The sequence below is a fragment of the Pelobates fuscus genome, chromosome 5, assembly GCF_036172605.1.
Source record: "Pelobates fuscus isolate aPelFus1 chromosome 5, aPelFus1.pri, whole genome shotgun sequence".
NCBI lineage: Eukaryota > Metazoa > Chordata > Amphibia > Anura > Pelobatidae > Pelobates > Pelobates fuscus.
In genome coordinates this window covers 323,255,646-323,273,004 of record NC_086321.1, presented here as the reverse complement: position 1 = coordinate 323,273,004, position 17,359 = coordinate 323,255,646, and the positions used below count along the sequence as shown (strand labels likewise).

Here is a 17,359-nt window from a genome sequence, read left to right as displayed (position 1 = left end):
TACATCATGTTGCAATACCGAGAATAAGAAATTGGAGCACCGAGATACATTTTGATTTTGGGGTACAACGTGTCAGTATGAAGTATTTTATCTTAACATAGGTTGGTTAAACAAATTTGTTTTCACTTATATACATTGTCTAAAATTACTGAGAGGACCAGTAGTTAGTGTGAGTTAACCGACTTGCGTCAGTAGTTCGTGATGTAGTACCTCAATTCGAGCCACGTCCCCACATGTGCTGACTCGTAGATGATTGCTCATATTATGTCTATTACATCGTAACCTGTAATAGAGCCATTTTTTTCATACATAAGTTGGCTATGTGTCAGTCAGTGTCAACAAGTACGTGACATGGATTTGTATCTCGGTATTGTGGCCCGTGACCCCAGTATATCGTTCTCAACTATATGTCGGGTAGGCGTTGGAACTTGGAGTAATTAGGAATAGGTAGGGGGTGGGGTAGGGTGAGTGAGTGTATACTATGGGGTAAGTTAGAGTGTGGGGCTTGTACCTAGTTGGTGTGTGCCATCTTGTACCCTGAGGAAGGAGTTGTGGTTTGCTAGGTCAGTGTTCTGTGTGGGTATTGGTTGGATTTTATTTTTATGTGTTTTTGTTATTGTAAAAGGGGCTATTGCTGGGCTCTTTAATCTCAGGACTGTTGGTAGTTAAACTTCTACCTTATTGGGTCTTTCTGGCATTGAACCCGCTTCCTGTATATGATCTTTTTCCAAATAGGAGGATTGGTAATTATACTGGAACTGTTATTCCATCACAAATATGGTTTGGACATTTGTGCACTAAAATTTGGATACTCTTGGACACTTTTTCATTGATTTTATCCAAGTAACATTTTATTTGCTTGCAGTAAAGTGCACAATGATAATTAGGAATTCAGAGGTCTGACACACAGAGAAAAATATAATCTGCAATGTAGTGGTTTTGTGTTATTCCCCATGATGATAACAGGAATGTTGTGTTTATATCCCAGCAAGGGATCTAGCACAATATTTAAGGGACACTATGGCCACCAGAACCACTACCTTAATGTAGTGGTTCTGGTGTCTATATCATGTCCTGTAGCCTTTTCAATGTGTCCATTGCCTTTTCATAGAAAAGGTAGTGTTTACACTGCTGCCTAGTAACATTTCTAGGTGCAGTCGCTAAGAATGCCACTGGAGGTGCTCCCTATGCATTGATTTAAGCATTGGATTGGATCAAGACTGATGTTTGTATACATTTTTACTTTATACTGAGGGGAGTCACCTAAACTGCTATTCTAGCACTATAGTGTTAGGAATACATGTTTGTATTCTTAATACTATAGTGTTCCATTAAATAATAGCGGTGAAAGTAGGCCGATTGGTGACTCAGAAACTGAGACAGATTGGTGACTGATAGTAAATCAGATTGAGTTATACAGTAATATCTTGGTTCATTAATGCTGTGGGCAAGGGTGCATCAAGAGTCTGTCGCCAGGGTGCAAGATTTTTCAGTATCTCTCTGTAGTTTAATTAAGCACTATCTCCTCAAAAAACAAAATCTTTTTGAGAAAACTCTGCAAACCTCTTTGCTTGGCCTCCCAATGCTCCTCTGACCTCACAGTGCTGCTCTGACATCACTATGCTCCTCTAAGCTGACTGTGCTGCTACTGCTCCACTTAGTCATTGCACTGCATAGCAGCCAACTGAACATGAGGCTAAGAGAGCAGTAGTAAATTCATTATTTGCTATTACACAGATATTAATACCAGCTATATATATAATCATGGCTGGACAACAGCCTAAGAAGGGTGAACCCTCTGAGCGCCAGGAGAAAGAACACCACCCCTGCATAATATGGACTGGGGGTTCAGAAAAAATGCCAGTGGTGAAATTTCAAGCAGAAGGCGCAACTGGAAAGGTATGCCTGCGTGAGGTGGGAGAACGCTACCACCTGGCATACAAGATGGCTCGTATCGGGAATAGCCCGGTCAGCACAATGCTATCTGCTCATGGGTTTCAGAAAGTGGAAGCCAGCAGTAGCAATTTCAATTTGATGTGGACAGGACCATACATTAATGCTTCTGTCTTGGCAAATCTTTCCAAATTTCAGAAAATCAACCACTTCCCCAATTCTATGCAGTTGGGACGCAAGGATCTACTCTGCAAAAACATTCAAACCCTGCAGAAGAAACATGGGGCCCAGACATACAACTTCCTACCCCAGAGTTATGTACTTCCCAATGATAACAAGGAATTCCGCAAAGTTATTTCCAAGGATCAAGGCCCCTGGATCTCAAAGCCTGTCTCTGCCTGTCAAGGACGCGGAATTCAGATTATCAATTCCTTCTCTCAAATAAACAGAAAGGAAACACTCCTAGTCTCTCGTTACATAAAAAATCCACTTCTTGTTGATGGCTTTAAATTTGACCTACGCCTCTTTGTACTGGTCACGTCATATGATCCACTAATTATTTACCTATATGAAGAGGGTCTGACAAGGTTTGCCACCAATAAATATAAACCAACAGAGGAGAACATGAAAAATCAATATATGCATTTGACGAACACCAGCATAAACAAAGCAAATGCAAACTATGTGAGATCCACAAATCCGGAAGTGGAAAATCACGGCAGTTTATGGAGCATGGGTGCATTGCTGCGTCACCTAAAGGAATTGGGAAAAGACACAGCCACGCTCATGTCTAAAATAGAAGAGCTTGTTATTAAGACCATAATATCGGCGGAAGGCTCTATTGCCTCAGTGTTGCAAGGAACGCTCGCTGACAGAAGAAAGTGTTTTGAATTGTATGGCTTCGATGTCCTAGTTGACGAAACCTTAAAGCCCTGGCTGTTGGAAGTTAATCTGATGCCTTCTCTGGTTTCTGATGGACCCCTTGAATTAAAAATCAAGGCAAATCTGCTTGCAGACACGCTGACATTAATTGGTGTGCAGTGTCAAAATACCCAGCAGAATATGGACAAAGGGCCCATAATAAGGGCAAAAGTGAAAGCAGGATATCAAACGACAGCTGCTGGACAGACCGAAACCTCCCTCTTCCAAGAGAGGATGAAGATAATTCGTGAGGTCAAGGAGGAGGAAGAGAGAAGAGGCGGTTTTATTCGAATCTTCCCCAACAAGGATACATGGAAGAAATATAGCAATTTCTTGACATACAAATCCTTTAATAGCTTGCTGGCTTTTCATCTTTTTACAAAGAAGCCGTCAAAGCCGGGATTCAGCAGTAGTGGACTTGGCCAACACTCTGCGCTGTATGAGCGAAAGCTGCCGCTACTGCGGACAAACATCCATGAGATGGCACTCAGTCAAGGCAGTCCATCTCTTAGTAGAACAACTCCCAAGGATGTGAGGAGGCAGGGAGTTACATCTTTACTGACATGCAAACCCCTTAATAAGATTCAGCCTCTCCATCTGCATGCAGCAAAGATATCAGATCCAAAAGCCAGCAGTGTTGGTGTTGGGCAAAACTCTGTGCTGCGTGGGCAAAAGCAGCCATCACTGCAGACAAATAAGACAGTCAGTCCATCTAAAACCTCTCACATGAAAACTGAAAGAGTTTCCAAGGAGGTGGAGAGACAGAGATTGCCCAATTTAATAACATGCAAACATTTGGATAACATTCAGCCTCGCCATCTTCTATCAACAAAGCTGTCCGATCAAAAATCCAGCAGTAGTGAACCCTCGGCACTGTATCAGCCAAAGCTGCCGCCATTGCAGTCGAGCAGGCCCGTGGATCATGTGATGACGCTCAAGCAAGTTACTCAATTTAATAGTAAAAAAGACTTCACACAAAAATCTGGGTATAGGTCAGTAAGTCCATCTAAAATATTTAGCAGCGAAAGAGTTCCCAAGGACATCAGGAGACGGGGACTATGTGGCATCAGGGACTCTAGCACAGACTCCGGAAGCATGAGACCAGTTGATCCACAGCCTACTGTTCTGTACGGTTCCAGTGAGCTATTAAACATCATCACTGGCTTCTCGTCGACCTACCACCAACTTTGCGCAGACCTCGATCGGCTATAGTGGCTCCAGGATGCACCCGAATCTGACACCAAACCAAAAACAGGTATAATATTACAATGATATGTCTGCTTTCTGTCTTACAGACAACCCCAAAAATGTGAATTAAGACAAAATGTTAATATCTGTTAGACTTTTCTTACAGCTATTGTAAAAGCTAAGCTTATGTTTATTCATAATACATTCCTATTCCATATTGCATATGTAGAATTCTCCATGGATAGCTAGCATCTTGATTGTAAAATGTATTTTATGTGGCCATATGTGACCATTTTTTTTTTTTGGTTAATAACCTTAGGATGAGCTGATTGGAGGGACTAGAAAAAGAGGATCTAGAAAAGAATGTTCTGGAGCTTTGTGGTTCGATTCTTCCTGAGGCATCTTTACTATCAAAGCCAGGTAAGACAGGTAGTAGTATTTCTACTGCTCAGTTAGCCAGAGACAGACAGACCTCAACCTGTGCTGACCCTGAATCGAGAGCTTAAAGGGAAACTATAGTGCTAGGAATACAGAGTTGTATTCCTAGCACTATAGTAACCTATAGTGCCCCTATCCCACATGCTGCCCCTCAGCAGCACAAAAAGGGTTAAAAACCCTTTTGTCACTTACCTGACTCCAGCGCCGATGTCCCTCAGTGGTGTGTCAGGCTCCGCCTCTGCTCCTCCTCCCCCGACGTTGGGGACCTAAAGTGCACTGGCGGCGATCGCTATAGCTATCAATGCTTTCCTCTGGGATTTTAGCGGACTCTGAATGTCCTCATGCACAGCGTGAGGACATCCAGCGTTAGTTAGGTGACTAAAAGTCGTCTAACGACCCAGAATAGTCTCTGGTGGCTGTCTGGTAGATGGCAACTAGAGATGGAGTTTATCCCTGCAATGTAATTATTGCTGTTTATCAATAACTGCAATAATTACAATTATGAAACCGACGGACATTGCACCCAGACCACTTCAATGAGCTGGAATGGTCTGTGTGCCTATAGTGCACCTTTAAAGTGGAACCCTCACCTCCATGGCATTTTACTATTATGTTTACTTATTTCCTAAAGTGGTTACTAAAAAAGACTGGACATACCCCATTTGCCATGATGGGGGTAATTCTCATTCATGGGCAACCAGTGGCTTATCCTGCTCTGATAGGTGCAGTGAGTGAGGAAGAGGCGAGGCAGGAGGATGGGTCATATCACTTACTGTGCTCTCCTGTCCTGCGGAGTGAAGAGGAAGAGCAGCCTGGCAAAGACACCAGGTATGCTCCTCTCTGCACAGCCCCCTCCCTGCACCCTCACAGTCCACCCCCCCCCCTATACTCTGACAGTCCCTCTCTCTGCACAGCCCCCCCTCCCTGCACAGATCCCTGCACCCTGGCAGCCCCCCCCCTACATCCCCTGTACAGATCCCCTTTCACCTGCGTCCCCTGCACCCTGTCAGTTTTCCTGCCTTCACGGTACAAATCCCCTCTCACCTGCCTCCCCTGCACCCTAACAGTTCCTCTCCCATCCCTGCACAGATCCGCTCCCTACCCTGCACCCTGATCATCCCTCTCCCTCCGCCGCACAGATCCCATCTCTGCCCCTGATTCCCCCGCACCCTGACAGATGCCCTCTCTGCCTGCACAGATCCCCTCTCTTCCTGCCTCCACTGCACCCTGATAGTCCCTTTACTTTCTCTTTTATTTTCATGTGTTCTCTTTTTATGTTGTCTTTTTTGTTTAAATAACTTTATCCTGCACATTGCGGACACATACTTACAAACAGGTACAATATTACAATGATAAGTCTGACTAGAGTTGTTTGTAAGACAAAAAGCAAACAAACCCAAAAACATAAATTAAGACAAAATATTAATATCTGTTAGACATTTCTGTTAGACATACAGCTATTGTGAAAGCTAATCTTACATTTATCCATAACATATTTCTGTTCTATATGGAGTATGCAGAATTCTCCATGGATAGCTAGCATCATGTCTGTAAAATGTATTTGATGAGGCATGGGTTTATCATTTTTTTCGTTATTTTTTTAAACTTTAGGAAGAGCTGATTGGAGGGACTAGAACAAGAGGATCTAGAAAATTATCTTCTAGAGCTTTGTGGTTCAGATACTGCGCCTCTATCGAACGCGTCTTTACCAGCAAAGCCAGGTAAGGCTCTAGGAGTAGCATTTCTATTGTTCAGTTACTTATTTCCTATATGTAATAAAGAATATACATGCTGTTGCTCTTCACATGAAAAGTGCTGCTCAGCTTAACCTCCGGTTTGACAAGTCTTTCCAAGGACAGCACATTTTATGTGATGCTCAATGTGAATTCCAAACATATTTTCATGTTTTTTGTTTAATTTATCGTGTTCCCTTGTTATGTTGTCTTTCTTTTATTTTTTTACCCTGCACTAATGCCTTTCTTGTTTCCCTTCAAGGAGCACAAGGAAAGTGCTAACCTGCTTACTGTGTTTCACCACATTGCGGACACATACTTACAAACAGGTACAATATTACAGTGATATGTCTGACTAGAGTTGTTTGTAAGACAAAAAGCAAAGTAACCCAAAAAACATAAATTAAGACAGAATATTCAGGAAATAGGAGAAAGTGATATATAGAATCCCACAAGGGAAACTAACACCAGGAGAGCTCCACTGGTATAAGAAATGAGGAATGGGGGCCCTACCTTTAATCAGTCTAAGGCAGGGCTGCCCAAAAGGTAGATCCGCAGAGGTTGTAGAACTACAACTCCCATGATGCTTTACATGCATTTAGAATGCATTGAGAATGACAAAGCATCATGAGAGTTGTAGTTCTACAGCATCTGGGGAGCTACCTGTTGGGCAGCCCTGATCTAAGGATAAAAAGGATATGCAAACAAAAAGTATAACTTGAAAAAAGGGAGATCTACTAAACGGTGCCAAGGGGATCCATTATCTGGAGTACTAAATAGTATCTAAGTTCCAGTTCCCCTAGTGTCCGACTGACTGGAAGGTAGTGTAAACGAGGTTAGGGAGAGAGAAAAGGCACAGGGTCCACAGAGAACAAGGGACCAGGTAATATGGTCTAAACGCAGATGAAAAGCCTCAAAGAGGCATATCCCTTTTTATCCTTATATTGATTAAAGGTAGGGCCTCCCTTCCTCATTTCTTATACCAGTGGAGCAATCCTGATGTTAGTTTCCCCTTGTGGGATTCTATACATCACTTTCTCCTACTTCCTGCATATTTTGGAGGGTTACCCTCTTATTGGAGCTCCCTATTAGGTGGTTTCAGTGGTGTAGCTCACGAGCCTTTGACTTGTATCCGGACTCCTGACCTGCACTCTGTTTACTTTAACATAGAATATTAATAACCATTAGACATTTCTGCTGAACATATGCTATTGTGAAAGCTAATCTTCTATTTATTCACAATATATTTCTATTTCATATTGAGTATGCAGAATTCTCCATTGACAGCTAGCATTGTGTTTGTAAAACGTATTTTATGAGGCATGGGTTTCCCATTTCTTTGTTGTGTTTTTTTTTTTTGTTTTGTTTTTTATAACCTTAGGATTGGCTAATTGGAGGGACTGAGACAACAGGATCTATAAAAGAATCTTCTAGAGCTATGTGGTTCAGAAACTGTGCCTCTATTGAATGTGCCTGGGCATCTTTACCAGCAAAGCCAGGTAAGGCTCCAGTAGTAGCATTTCTACCATTAAGTTACCCAGAGATAGACAGACCTCAACTTGTACTGACCCTGACCTGAGCGTTTAAAGTGGAGCTGTCATCTCCCTGTGATTTTACTATTATGTTTACTTATTTCCTATATTTAATAAAGCATTTACAAACTGTTGCTCTTCACATGAAAATTGCTTAACCTCTGGTTTGACAAGTCTTTCCAAGAGTAGTACATTACGTCTTAAGGCATTCGCATCATGCCGTCTGCATCATACAAGGCTTTAAAGCGGGGGCAAGGAATGCCGTAACGGCTTTCAGCCCTTGAAGCTCCGGTGGACCTAACTCTGACGCGATCCGCTTTGGAAGGACTGCCTGACAGCCTTATTCAGATCCCTGCAGGCCAAGTGATTGCTCTAACAGTGAAATCACTTGGCTGCAATAGGCATCTATGGGGCTGTCCGGCAGTCCCCCTAGTGCTGCAAAAGCAAAACAATATAGATATATATACACATAGAAAAATAATTTTAAAATATTTGTATATGTGTAAATATACACAAAGAAATAAAATAGATACATATGTGTATACATATATATATATATATATATATATATATATATATATATTTAAATTCTATGTGTATATTTATGTAATCTTTTGATGTAATTATGTGAGTTTATTAATTACAATTTGAAAGACCTGCCTGACAACCCAGGCAGAAAGTCCAGAGAATTTAATTTGCAAGCCCTATATTTAACCATGTAACTTTCCAAAATCCCATAGAACCTGTACATGTACGGGAAACTTCCCTGAACACAAATGTTAGTGTTTCAAAACTGGAAAAATGTATCACAACAATGATATAATCAGCAAAAGTGCAGTTTTTAATTTAAAAATGCAAATAACAAATATGAACGCTAACTTTGGCCAGCGTTTGTTACTAAGTGGTTACTAAAAAAGACTGGACATACCCTATTTGCCATGATGGGGGTAATTCTCATTCATGGCTACCAGTGGCTTATCTGCAGCCTGGCAGAGACACCAGGTATGCTCCTCTCTGCACAGCCCCCTCCCTGCACTGTCACAGTCCACCTCTCTCCCTATACTCTGACAGTGCCTCTCTCTGCACAGCCCCCCCTCCCTGCACAGCTTCCCTCTCCCCTTTCCCCTGGCAGTCCCCTTACATCCTCTGTACAGATACCCTTTCCCCTGCGTCCCCTTTCCCCTGACAGTTTTCCTCCCTCACTGCTACAAATCCCCTCTCACCTGCCTCCTCTGCACCCTGACAGCCCCCCTCCCTTCCCTGCACAGATCCACTCCCTACCCTGCACCCTGATCATCCCTCTCCCTCCCCTGCATAGATCCCAGCTCTCCCCCCTGCTTCCCACGCACCCTGACAGATTCCCTATCTGCCTGCACAGATCCCCTCTCTTCCTGACTCCCCTGCATCCTGATAGTCCCCCTCCCTCCCATGCCCAGATCCCCTCTGTCACTGCACAGCCACCCCTCTCTGCACGTAAACAGTCCATCACTCCCCCTGCACAGATCATTTCCCTCCCCTGTACTCCCCCTCTGCACAGACCCCCTCCCTCCCCTGCACTGTCCCCTCCCTGCACTATCCACATGCCCCCTTCCTCCCTGCACCCTCACAGACCCCATGCACAGACACCCTCTCTCCCTGCACCCTTCACTGCCCCCCTCCCCATCCCTCCCTGCACCCTCCCTGCCCCTCCACACACCCCATCCCTCCCCGCCCAAAAAAATCTATATTAAGGTGCTTTAATTGTTTTTTTTGTGTTTTTTTAAGTGTATAAATAAATTCTATAAGCTGCTTTTCACTCCTAAGTATTTCCTTTCACACTAATAAAAAGTTAATAAATAATCAATATTTAATAATTCATTATTAACTAATACAAAGTTAAATATACTGTAGCTCTTCAGTAACAATAATTTTTTTAAGTAACGTTCTGCCCAAATGGGCAGCCACCCCCCCCCCCTAAAATCACTGTTTAGTACATATGCCCCCAATGAATTACATGCGTGAATTTTTCAGGCATGTATCCATTGGGTGTATATCTTAAAGCTTGAAAAGGTTGTAAACTTTGTTGCGCTAGAGGCGTTGAGTACTTGAAATTCATGGCAAAATCTATTCGTTACTCAATATATATGCCCCTAACAGGCATCCGTTGAAATTTTTAAATAATCTAACGAAGGTGGAGAAACTGGTGCAGGGAACTACTCGTAGGAGGCGACTTTAATTCTATTATTGATCCAGCATTGGATAAAAAAGTCTCGGGCGAAAAAACAACCCTAAGAGAAGATCTGATTATCAATTTTGGAATATAATAAATAAATTTGAATTATACGATATCTGAAGAGTAATTCATCCAGATGAATTCGATTTCACCTTTTTTTCTAAACCACGTGTCATATTCTCGTTTTGGACAATTTTTTCAGAAAACCATATTTCATTAAATAAGGCAGTTTAGCTAACATAAAAGAAATGACATGGTCAGATCATTCAGCTATTTATATAGACATTGAGACAGGTCTGGATGGGGGATCTCATTCGTCTTGGAGGTTAAATGAGAAATTATTGAGTAACGAATCTAGTTGTGAATATTTAACAACTATGATGAAGTTCTTTTTTAAAGAAAATCTAGATAGAAAAATTCCTCTCACAACAGTTTGGTGTGCTTTCAAAAGTGTTGTTCGAGGATATATTATAAAGATAGGTGCAGAGAATGAGGAAAAAATATGAGCACCCTCTTAACTTGCTATATCTTGAATTATGCAATCTAAATAAATTAAATAAATCCTCCTCTACAAAAGATTTGATCACAAAAAGAAATACTTTAGAAGAAAAGATTAATACTACTCTTTGGTCTAAAGCGACTTATGCTCTACAAAAATTAAACCAGAAGTGGTATTATAAGGATAATAGGGCGGATAAAATGTTGTCAAATAGACTGAAAAATCGTAAGGCTAGGACAAGAATTGAAAAAATAGAAGTCAATGGAAGTAGTTTTATTGATCCTAAAGCCATTAGTGAGGCCTTTAACAATTATTATGCAAGGTTATACAATCTTTCGTCATGCCCATTAGAAGAAGATATTGATAATTATTTAGCAGGAACAGCTCTTCCTAGATTATCAGAGGAACAACTATCGGACTTAAATCTACCTTTTTCTGAAAAAAAAAAGTGGATGTAATTAACAATTTTAAAATGCATAAAGCACTAGGACCTGATGGGTTCACTAATCTTTTTTATAAAAAATGTAAAAATTATTTAGTACCACATCTAGTTAACACCTTTAACGAGATTAGAATGAAGGGAATAATACCAAAAGAGATGCTGCAGGCTTCTATCTCTCCAATCTTAAAAGTAGGAAAGGACCACCGCAAATTATAGGCCAATATCGTTGATTAATTCTGATATTAAAATATATTCTTCAGTAATACCTAATAGATTAAAACCTTTAATTCCACTTCTAATACACCAAGATCAAATGGGTTTTGTACAAGGCCGTGCTTTAAATAACAATACTCGAAGATTATTGGGTCTGATTGACCATTCGGATAGGACCGGTGTCTCCAAGCTAACCCTGTCTCTTGATGCCGAAATGGCATTTGACAACGTCAGCTGGGGATTTATGTCTAAGACTCTAGAGAAATTCGGATTTAATGGTCTAACAAGGTCTGCAATAATGGCCCTATATGATGAACAGACGGCTCAAACAGTAGGCCCAGGTATTTCAGCCAAACGGCACCAGACAGGGCTGTCCACTAGCCCATTTGCTGTACATTCTGATCAGAATGGACAAAAAGCTAACAGTATTTTGACATTCACAGTTAAAATGTCTTGCAGAACTTAAAAAATAACATTTCTTAATTTCCCAATTTTTTTTTTGATTTTATTCATAATTATATATGAATGTTAAATGTGACCTGAAAGCCCTCTTTCTCCTGAACAAAATTATATATAATAAGTGTAGATGTACTTATTATGGAGGAGGTGTATTATGGTTGAACAGACTTTTAGCAAAAATTCCAGGTTTTGTTTTGATTAGAATGTATACAATTGACTCAGTCCTTAATGCATTAATTTATCTTTTATTTTCGTGTCTTCTCTTGTTGTGTTGTCTTTTTTGTTTTATTTTTTTATCCTACACTAATGCCTTTCTTGTTTCCTTTCAAGGAGCACAAGGAAAGTGCTAACCTGCTTACTGTCATTGCGGACACATACTTGCACCAGGTACAATACTACAATATGTCTAACTAGAGTTATTTGTAAGATAAACCAAAAGTATAAATTAAGACAAATTAATAATATCTGTTAGACGTTTCTGTTAGACATACAGACATTTCATATTAAATATGCAGAATTCTACATGGATACATAGAATCTTGTCATCTTGTTTGTAAAATGTATTTTATGACGGATAGGTTTATAATTTTTTATTTATAACCTTAGGATGAGCTGATTGTAAGGATTGGAACAAGAAGATCTAGAAAAGGTTCTTCTGGAGCTTCATAGTCCAGAAACTGTGCCTCTATCGAATGTGCCTGGGCATCTTTACCAGCAAAGCCAGGTAAGGCTCTAGTAGTAGCATTTCTACCGTTCAGTTACCCAGAGACAGAGAGATCTCAACTAGTGCTGACCCTGACCTGAGCGTTTAAAGTGGAGCCGTTACCTCCCAGGTGTTTTACTATTATGTTTACCTATTTTTTATATTTAACAAATTTGTGCTTGTGAGGTCTGACAAATTCAATTAAAAACAGAAATGAACAGTACTGTATTTAACAGGGACAGTGCTGTCGATTGTCTGAGATTATAAATAAACACTTGAAGTTCCTTTTTATCTGACGTTGTGACTTTTACCGTGGTCCATAATGTAATGCAAAAGTTATATATTAGGATCTAAGTTTTAATCTAGGAAGAAGATTAGTGTTTGCCACTAACTATTTTCTTTCTTTTTCTTTAGTCAGGAGGAGGATGACAATGACATGATAGAACTAAAAAGCTGCAATATAAATTTTCAAATGACCTGGAACGTCGTCCGGATGGAAAGACTTTGTTTGCCAGCTGGATTGTGTGTACTGGATGAACATCTCCCATCATAAACTGAACTGCTATCTAAGTAGACCTTGTCCCAGGTAGAATTGGTCTGGGCAAGGTGAGAATTGTTGATATTGAAGATGAGCAATGCGTTCCTATATATGTATAATGTGTAATTTTATTTCATGTGAGCAGTATCGTATAATAAAATGCCTTTATTGACAGACTCTGCAATCTGTATCATTGCATTTATACAGCTGGACATTTACGGATAAAATATGCATTTGACTGTGTGTTTAAATAGAAGATATTAGTAATGCCCACATTTATTTCAATCTACCAGTCAACCCTTGTGTAAACATATGAAAGAACATGTGATGTTTAAATGTATCACCTAATTTTGGTTATTCATTCTTGAAATCTCATTTACTTGAACCCACACTCAGCAGAAACACTAGGATTTTTTTTTATTCAAGGTCTATTCCAAGTCTGTATATTTATTAAATACAAACTAGAATTGTGTGCACATGTAGGCAGAGGTGGCTCTAGACTTTATGAGGCCTTAGGCGAAACTCAAACATGAGGCCCCACTAACACCAAAGTGAAAAAAATAGAGTTTAAATACATGCACACATATACACATTGATGCACTGTCTACCCGTGTATGTGCCTGAGAGTGTGTGTCTGACAGAGAGTATCCTTGTGTGTGTGAATGTATGTCTCTGTGAGCATGTTTGCATTTTTTTCTGGGACCGTATGTGTATGGGGTAGCTGCTTGAAGTGTGTTGTGCATACGGGGGTCTGCCTGTGGCCTTTGTGCATTGTGTTTATGGAAAAAGCTATGTTTCCTGACTGTGTATGATGAATGTCTTCAGCTGGTGACTGTGACAAGGTGAGTATAGGGGTACCAGTAGCAGGGAGAGCGTGATCGGGCGAAGGGGTAAATGGGACAAGGTGGGGGGATTGTGAGAGAGAATGAGGAGGAGGGAGTATGATATGGTTTGATGAGGGAGTGTGACAGGGTAAGTGGAGGTATATTTTTAGTTGAAAATATAATAAAAAGCACCTTACAAAGTACACGTATACTTTATACAATTTTCATACACCATTATTTCTTGGATTGTATATGCTTAACCCCTTGTGACATGTCATGATTCCCTTTTATTCCAGAAGTTTGGTCCTTAAGGGGTTAAAGGCACCCAGACCACTTCAGATCATTGAAGTGGTCTGGGTGCTGTGTCCCTATTGCACTTAGTGCTGCAATGTTAAACATTGCAGTTCCAGAGAACTGCAATGTTTACATTGCAGCTCTAAGCCTGCCCTCAGTGGCTGTCTACCAGACAGCCACTAGGGGCGCTTCCGGAATCAAAACGGATCTTCGGTCCGTTATCTGAAGCTGGACGTCACTTTTTTCATATTATGTATCAGGGCAGAAAGATTATGTCTTATGAGGCCTTTTGTTATTTATGTAATTTTACTTGTGGAGTACATTGATTGCATTGTTTATTTAATTAAAAAAAGTCAAGAAGCTTATATGTGTAAAGTTTAATTAATTAATTAGCCTGCATTTAAAGAAGGATCCTAGGGCTAACTTACCTACATTTCCTACCAATAAGGTCAACCTTATTTAAAAAAAAAAATTGACAACTAACTACATCGTAGGAGTTTTATGCTGGTAGTTTTTTTTCTTTTTTATATATATATATATATATATATATATATATATATATATATATATATATATATATATATATATATATATAATACCTTCAGTGATGTTTTTTTTTTTTTTTATAGGATCTACAAGTTTCCTATTGACAGAGATGGGGGATTCGGATGCCATGATTGTTCTAATCCATTTTTACCATGACAACAAATTCTACATAAATGTAATAGATAAAAGGTACAAAATATGGTTTAGTAAATTGCTAAATTGGACATAATTTCATGAGACTGGCTGAAGTACAGTTCTGGGATAAACAACAATCTCCATTGTCGACTGGTTGTAGAATCAGAAAGTAAGAGAACACTTCATGATATATCACAATATCAAAATCATTTATCTATAGGGCAATTGTTCTTTCTCTGGATCATTGAATAAATTACTGAAATTCACCTTTAACTTGTGTTAATCATTTTTTTATGAGGTCCTTTCTCTTACATTTATATTAAAAAAAATTAATAAATGTCATCATAATCTAGTTCAGACAAGTTAAAGCCAGGGCAAACATAGCAAATTATAAGATACAATAGAATCATTGTTTAATTTCTCCTTTTTCCTCAATGGATTCTTTATGCTGATTGCCAGGAGCAAAGGACAGAGTTTCTACCAGCGATTGTCGGGGAGCTAAGATAGAATCACCAAATTGCAGGAGGAAGTGTTGTGTATTTATATATGACATTTTTGTATTTTTCACTTCTCACAAATGCATCCCTGATAAATATGGAGATAAGTAAACACAATATTAATAATCCTAATAATCTCTTTAACCCCTTAAGGACCAAACTTCTGGAATAAAAGGGAATCATGACATGTCACACATGTCATGTGTCCTTAAGGGGTTAAATAGGGAAACATAGAAGATGCTCAAACAAGGTATTCCTGAACGTTATGCTTTTTCTATGTGTCTTTACTCAGCAAATGTAAAGTATGTGACAGCTTGCGTACTCGTTAAATATACCTGAAAATTCCCGCTTGGTTTAATTTTTTGAGTAAATAAAGGGTATTAAAAGATTTAATCTGACAGACAGAGAATGCACGAAACATTAGATTTCCAGGGTAAGGTCTAAACTGATAATGTGATTGCTACAATAACTAACGTGGTGATCCAACCAGTGAGCTGAGTAAATGTGACCTACATTTGATAAGTATTACATCTGCCTCGGTTCTATCGGTTAATTGGATCATTCTTAAATCATTACACATTACAATGGTCTATAGGTAACCAGTTTATCTCTCATTACCTATGCATTTAAGCAAAGTCACATTTTCAAATTAGCACTTGCTTTTGATTAAAGCAATTGTTTCCAAATGAGAGACGACCAAGAGCTCCCTTGACAATTCTTGCCGACAAATTCTAGGCCAGTGTCTGTGTAACACTGTTCATCAAGTATCAAGAGGGAAGCTTTGAAATGCTGCATCTGTTGAAAAATGCATCACGCTGATACTGGATGTGCCATGTGTGTAAATATGATTGTAACTGCATGTCTGGTCACAGTGTGCCAGAACGCAGCAGCTGTTGGATGACTGAAAAGCTTCGTATTAAGCTTTCTACCTCGGTTGTTGGGAGCGCTTAGTTGACACACAGGACCCAAAGCAAACATGTTAATTTTTAATCAATATTCTATGCATTTTCTTTATTAACCCCTTAAGGACACATGACGTGTGTGACATGTCATAATTCCCTTTTATTCCAGAAGTTTGGTCCTTAAGGGGTTAATTGAACAGTTATTTGGGTAGTTGTTAATTTTTCCTCTGATCCCATAGTGAGTCTTTACTTATTTTTTATTTTTATTTTATGGCTATTGCCTCATTGTGGAAAGGATGGCTAGTTCTTTTTAACCCTTGCAGACTTAACCCTCTGTATACCCAGATGACAATTTTTCGGAATTGGTGAAATAAAATATAACCGTCCCATACAGACAGTAAATCTGTGTTAGTGTGGGAGTACTGAAATATTCATTGCTAATTCTTCAAGAGATAAAATAACGAGAATCTACTGTACACAATTGTCCTGACTCGATGTGAGCTGTCACTCGAATAACACTTAAATGATGTGAAATTGCGCATCATTACCATAAAAAATAGCAACGGTAAATTCATAGCATTCAATATTGTGACTTACCTCACATCTGTTGATGTATCTGTTGATACAATTTCTGTCCAACATTCTCGTGTTGATCCTTTGGATTCGTGCGCCAATAAGACAGCTCCTTAATAAAACGAGAAGAAGCAATTTAATAAAACTTCTCACACCGACTGAGGACAGTGTGCGCTGCAAATGAAGTGCAGGCTTCAAGCTGGATTAATAAAAATGATTACAAATGCAAGAATATTAAATGCTCCAACCGTAATAGGATCGTCTGTCCATGTCTTAGGCACCCTTAAAAGATTACACTTTGTCTTAGATATTTATACATTGTGCAATCGAAAATGCTAGCAAAAGTATAGATAAAAAAATAATGTAATAGGCCATTCAACAAGCATTTGACCTTTAAGCGACTGTAGGCTTTGTATGTTTGATGATTTTGCGCTACCAAACATTGACATGTGTGATGTGTGACTACAAAAAGCACACACTTTAATGTATTTAGGACACAGATAACCAGTTGCCACCATATCCCCTCTACAAAACACAATGCCTGCATGTACGATCCCTCTTGACCCAGAACCCATCCCAATAACAATACCTTCGCTCTGTAGCACTTATGTAAACAAACTATTCTGGCACAAGTAGGTCTACATTAATCCACTAGTTGGTGAAGAGAGGGTGGCTAGGAGGTCAATTATCTAAATACATGTAAGAGAAAAAGAACAATAAACTGTTTGTAAGCTAAATATAGAACTGAATGTTATTTTAACCCCTTCAGGACGGAGTCTATAGTGCATGTTCTGAACAAAACGTAAACAAAAACTGG

General features: G+C 39.5%; 2 protein-coding genes across 3 annotated transcripts in view; one reads left to right on the top strand and one right to left on the bottom strand.

Moving 5' to 3' along the window:
- PTPRS (protein tyrosine phosphatase receptor type S) overlaps positions 1-16,647 on the bottom strand; it is a 359,172-nt gene extending 342,525 nt beyond the window's left edge. For both annotated transcript variants that reach the window (XM_063455600.1, XM_063455601.1), the window contains exon 1: positions 16,567-16,647. The gene's annotated coding sequence lies outside the window, so the exon portion shown is untranslated. The remainder of the gene's footprint in view (positions 1-16,566) is intronic.
- On the top strand, positions 1,765-4,026 carry LOC134612237 (tubulin polyglutamylase TTLL5-like). Its single transcript, XM_063456586.1, has one exon. The coding sequence runs from the start codon at positions 1,765-1,767 to the stop codon at positions 4,024-4,026; it is 2,262 nt and encodes a 753-aa protein (XP_063312656.1).
- Positions 16,648-17,359: the final 712 nt, after the last annotated feature.

What these genes read in the sequence shown, in the direction of transcription:
- LOC134612237 (XM_063456586.1), top strand. Translation starts at nt 1,765, where the DNA reads ATGGCTGGACAACAGCCTAAGAAGGGTGAACCCTCTGAGCGCCAGGAG.